General features: G+C 36.6%; 1 protein-coding gene across 2 annotated transcripts in view; it reads right to left on the bottom strand.

The window, feature by feature from the left end:
- Positions 1 to 1,828: 1,828 nt before the first annotated feature.
- The window catches only part of NFATC3 (nuclear factor of activated T cells 3), a 78,728-nt gene continuing 74,556 nt past the window's right edge, over positions 1,829 to 6,000 (bottom strand). For both annotated transcript variants that reach the window (XM_076349330.1, XM_076349331.1), the window contains one exon: positions 1,829 to 5,351. In XM_076349330.1, coding sequence (XP_076205445.1) covers positions 5,227 to 5,351 — 125 coding nt within the window. In that variant the 3' untranslated portion in view covers positions 1,829 to 5,226. The remainder of the gene's footprint in view (positions 5,352 to 6,000) is intronic.

The raw sequence follows: 6,000 nt of genomic DNA, 5'->3' as shown, positions 1-6,000 counted from the left end.
TGCTTTTTGTGTGTTAAGAATGATAAATGTTATCCTTTTTAGTAGGCAGAATAAAGTTCAGTGTTAACTTCCATTGCCAGAGAAGTCTGTATGCAAAACTGTACATGAATTTAAATGTATTAGAAATAGTTTTTCTTTTCTGTGTTGGGACGCTCTTAATGGCCTTTCACACATCTTAATATTTTAATCACTACAGCAGTGGCTAGTTCCTGAATATTATTCTTGTAAATTAATTAAAGCCAAGGGGAAAAGAAAAAAAAGGTGGGGGGACCATTTGGAAAATATTTCAATCTTCACCTAATTCACTACAATGGAGTAAGCATTGGATTCAAAGCATACAGTGGTATTTGAGTTAGGCAGGGAGAGGGATAGAAGTCTGGAAACAAGCAGAGGGAAGCAGACAGCACAAGTATTGCTGTGGAATATTGTAAGGAAATACTAGCTACAATAAGAGAAAAGGCCTTGATTTCTGCCAGCACTTCCTTTGGGTTTGGGTCCTAAATGAACAGAAACTTCGGATTACTTTTGTAAAGGCACTGACTTTAATGAGATGTTCCTTCCCTCAGCTTACCTGAAATTACGAAGCAGTGTTTTGCAAGGTAGAAATGATGTTTTCACAATGCCTAGAATAAAGTCTCCTCTCTGCAATACAGCAGATATGGGTGTCAGTGAGTGCTCAGGGTTAGCCATGCTCAGATTTAAATGCCCTGGTGTGTGACTGCACATCCTCTCATCTCCTATCCTATCAATCTTAGTGAGTCAGCCTTCAGCCTATTGCATCTGAAAGATGGCTTGAATTGACAGTAAAGTATACGCAGTCAATCCATGGATTATTACTAGTGTTGGTATATGCTAATTATATACTGGGTAATCATACTAGAAAACATGTGGAACAGCTTTTGAACTCCTTGCACTATTTTTAGTAAAACACAGATATAATTACTTTGCATTCAGTTACTGGCACTGTAGCTACCCCTTTCTGCTATATTTATAGATAAAAAACATTGGTGAAGGTAATCAGTCAGGACATGCACTCTAAATAAGAGGCTAAGCCTAAACTGGCCCGTGTTCTGACCGTGCAATGTGAGTTGGAGATCACTGTGTGATCGCTGCTCCTTTTCTCTCTCAGGCAGGTGTGCATTGTGAACCAAAGGCCAGAGCTTTTGCTCAACGTTCAATTTGGAACCCCTGCATACCTTAATACACCTAGGGATTCCACAGGTAAGGAAAAGACCCTGTAACAAAACTTCGAGGGAGATAAAAATCTCTCCAGTAGCACTAGTATCACTAGTAGAGATGTAGATTTTAAGGCCTGAATCTACTGTACCATTCCCAAAGGCACGTCCTCAGTACTGCTTGATCAGCCAAGATTTGGCAAATAATTTAGCCTTTGTAGGAATTTTACATCTATTTCTGAAACAGTTTAACTGCATCTTGCCTGTGATAATATCCTTCCAGGAATGGAAATTAGTGTTTACTCAGGGAGTGTATCATAATAATTTCTGGAATAATTTGTCAAAATGATCTTGTGACCGTCTAATTGCAACGATACATGCAAATAAGAAATCACTGGTTACGGTGCAAACTGATACTCTGTCAGCACTGATGACCGTTCATTACATATGCATAGGCACACTGTTGCTGGCTCTCAGTTGAGCCCCAAACTCTTATCATATTGCTTCGAAATCGCCACTTTTTCTAGGGGGAATATTAAATGTCCCTCACTTAATATGTCACAACTAAGCATAGCTGTTTACCACTGCATCGCAAATAGGGAGTTTCTTCCCACTCTGCATTTGGGTCTGCATTTTAAATAAATGACAACACATTTGCATTCTTTTTATTTATTTGAACACTATGATTTAAGAGCCTAAATGCAAGTTTTTCCCTTTATTTCTGCAAGTAGCACTGCAATCATAACTTACAAAAATGTTTAAAATACAAAATGTACATGAAATTACAATACAAGGCTCTGTAAACATCTAGAACTTAATCTTTATTGTCCCACATTTTTAAATATAAAACTTCAATTTGAACGATTTCCGAACCTCAAGGAATGACATCCATTATGAGTATCAAAAATAGAGTTTTGAAGCTTTGTTTGTATCAGAACAAAACTGTCATGTTGTTTTCATTCTTTGGTTTAAAAAGGATGGCAGTTCCCCTGATAACATGAAAGTTTTACTACAGAAATTCAGATTGCTAGTTTATGGTAATTTCAGAAATCGTCCCCTCCTCCCCCCCGATTAATATACTACCCCTTAATTTTTTGTTTTTAACATTGATCTTTGACCCTCCTTATAGAAAAGCTACCTCATCATTAAGGCTTTCCTTCAGGATTACCTAAATTATTAAAAAGTTTTGGAAGAGTACTTGGGGAGAAGAAAGGACTTAAGGGCAAGGAAGTGGATGCCAACAGAAGATCAACAGTTGCCGGGTTCTGTTGTTTAATTAAATTTGCATAGTCCAATAGAGATTGTGTGCTTTTTATATCACTAAAATTATACAAGATTAACAGTCTTTACCTACGTTATCACACAAGCTAAAATAAAATTAAGACCCTTGTATTGAAGCTTTTACAAGGCAAATACAAAACTGCTTTAGTATCCAAAGCTATATTTTTTTTTTATTTCATTTTTAAATAGGAAAGCGTCTCTATGTCTACAGGCATCAAGGTATTTAAAGGCATCAGAAAATTTAGTGCATAGCAACTCCGGATTGTTTGGACTCCTATATTTTAGGTACAGTGTGAATTCCAGCTACTTGGAGAACTTGCAAGGAGAGGCTGTACCAGTAGGATAAAGGAGCGTAAATCCCATACAGCATGAAAAGCTTTTAAGTTAGAATTCTCCTACAAACAATGGTTAATGCAAAAGACACAATACATGAATGAAAACTGGAACATGCCTTGCCACCAGCACACAGTCTGAAGACAATTACATAGTTTACAGTGTTGTGTGTTTTTTGTTTGGTTTTTTTAAGGTGTTAAAAATGTAAGTAGATGTATTTCTGAGCATGTGAATCCTTTTCTAGGATCTTTAACGTAAATGAGTAGAGGACAGAGTAAAGCACCATCGCTGAGGGACAATTACAACATCACACTTTTCAGATTACAGCCCTGCCAATTTCTTTCTGCAGATTTAAAGATTTGCACCATTGAACAATACATTCACAAAAAGGATGCTAAGATTGCCAGCACGCACACAGTGGCCTTGCATTAAGTTGTTTGAAATAACTACGAAACGTCAAGATAGTAACCTTAAGCTGCGCTCTTAAAAGGAAGTACATGATAAAGAGTTATAATTTCACCCGCTTAATGTATGGTCTTTTTAAAAGTTCATGATTCAGCTATTACAAAGATGCGATTATAGCTACTTTAATGGTGTTGCTTGGGCGCTGACTTAAATTTAGGTGTGATGTTTTGCCTGCAAAAGGCGCAATGGAAAGTCTTCCCCATGACTGTCTGCCAAAATGCAACATCAGTAGAATCTGTGTTTACTTTTACAGGTATTATAATTCAGTAATGGTACCATTTCGCTGTAATTTTAAGAGTCTATAGTAATTTTCTACAGAAAGAGGCATGTGCTCCACATGTGTTAAACCACTAAAAACGTCCACGATTGTCTGGACTAGTTTCAATGCAAATACACTTTCTATATTTCAGAATTTTTGAGTGTATTTATTCGCTCTTAATTTTCATTAGAGCATCACGGCTCACCCAAACGAGGAACTAAAACTAACATCTTAAATGTTTTTGAGGTTCAGTATATTTCTGGTCTTACTTTGCCGTGACTGTTGTACCCTGTACGTTCCATACCAGAAAGCTTTGTAAACGACAGTGTCTTCTGGGGAAGGGAAATGTTTCTGGCCTAAGCAGGCGGTTTCAGATCCTCTCCTAGGTTTCTAATCATAGAGGCCTGAGATTTTTCATATCTATGTAATCAGATTGTTTCAAATGTGTCATATTACGTGGGTAAGGGAAATGCATCCTCTGAGCACAGCACAAAGTTTACTGCTGCTATGAATCTTGTGTATTTCTTTGGTAGCTTCTGCTTCACACGTTTACAATTAAACATGGGCAAATTATACTACCTAATCACTAATTCACAGTAAATTACTTTTTAGCAAACTGACGTTTATAAACAGCTTAAATTTAAGGAACTGTAATTGTCATCTCCTTCGGACTTCCAAGTGGCATGGTCAGGCATACAGCATATAAAAGATACAGATGTGATCAAATGGTTTATTGCGTGGAAAACTTGAATGCCACTGAACTGGTGATTTCAAAACCATATTCTGTAGGGATAACAGGAACACTTAGATCCTCAGCAAATATCAAAACTTCTCCTGTATCTAACATGGCTTTGATGTTGCTGTTCTTTAATCTAAAATCCTACTGCTCAAATTTGATTACAAATGTAACTTTCTAAGAAAAAGCTATTTAAAGAAGGAGCCTGTGCTAATAAAGAACAGGAAGATTATCCACAAAGTTATAAAAGTTAAAATTTGGAATGTCATTTCTATCCCAACACTTTCATGATGGAATGGTCTTTTTGCAGCCTATCAAGTAACATTTTCAGTTTATAAACAAGTGCAGATCTACATTTGGCTTTGCTTCCTATGAATCTAAGAAAGAAAACACTACGGTATTTGTACACACAACGGCTTCCATGGCATTGGCTTCAGATGACAGGTATGATTTGCCACTGGAATATCGTATTAAAAAAAAAATTAAACAATAGAAGCTTTAAAGGCTTTCCAAAATGACCAAAAGGTGTTACAAATCATCAGTCACAAACTATACTATCTCTAAGGGAAAGCAGCACACTGAAGATGTGTATTAAATCTTTTTCCACATTCAGTATTGTGAATATTATAAGAGCAAACTAACATCTCCACACATCTGAAGCACTTAAAATATAAAAGTATTCTATTTAAATGCAAAAAGCAAAGCTTGTTTGTAACTTTAAAACAGTTAAAATATCTGGTGTAGATTCTGTGTGTCCATTTTAAGAAGTCTCTTTACAGCATCTGAGGAACTATAATTAAAACGCTCTGTCTCTACATCAAAAATGTAACCCACTAAAAGGGCTTTGCAAGGATCCACTGTTCCAGTTCATAAAGGCCACAGAGTTGGAAGCACAGTAAGTCTAAAGAGGAAGAGGATGAAGAAATATTCAGAGAAACTGTTAAGTTTTCATGGATGTTTAGTTGTAAGCTTATCCGTTACTGGATTCCATCAGATATTCTTGTCTCCAGAGATCCAGGACATGTACGTGCAGACTGGTTGGCCACTGTTGTTCCATGTGACACTGAGATCTGTGACATATCTCTTCCTATGATCTCATTCACTACAAAAAAAAAAAACAACAAACAACAAACCAAATAAAAAAAATTAAAAAGTGACTACTTATGCTTTCCAAAAGGCAGAACTCATCAGTGCATCCCTCTTTAGAAAGAAATATTTCAGTGCTAAGCCTTGCTGCAATTAAGTAACAGAGGATGAATGAGGGACCTAACTTCAGTAACAGTTGAGCGAGGGTGCGGGGTGGGGTGAGGGAAGTCCTAGTTTCTCTTAGTATTACACTTTGTACTTACCATACTCCATGTTGGAGAATCCCTAAAACACTTGAAGAAAATAAGCACATACATATTCATGACAACCAGGTAACAGAAAGGCACAGCATCGGTCAGTTTAGTACAGATTTCCCCACAGAACTTACTCTGTTCAAGAGTGTTATAGGCACAACAAATAACTCTAATAACTCTTGGCTCTTTCAAGCTACTTACAGAACTTCCTCAGAACTTGGATTTGGGTTAACAGAATATTCTTTTTAATACTATATACCTATTTAATCGGCCAGTTTTCTGAATACTTGCATTTCTGAAACTGCAGTAACAAAATCTTCCTTAGTTATCAGTCTAATATGCAGGTCACATCAGTTTGTGTGTCTGTGTGTGTGTGTCAAATTCAGCAAAGGTTAGTCAACTATTACTATT

Source organism: Aptenodytes patagonicus, chromosome 11 (assembly GCF_965638725.1).
Source record: "Aptenodytes patagonicus chromosome 11, bAptPat1.pri.cur, whole genome shotgun sequence".
Taxonomy (NCBI): Eukaryota; Metazoa; Chordata; class Aves; order Sphenisciformes; family Spheniscidae; genus Aptenodytes; species Aptenodytes patagonicus.
The sequence above is the reverse complement of the archived record's forward strand: the minus strand, read 5'-3'. Positions and strand labels throughout refer to the sequence as shown.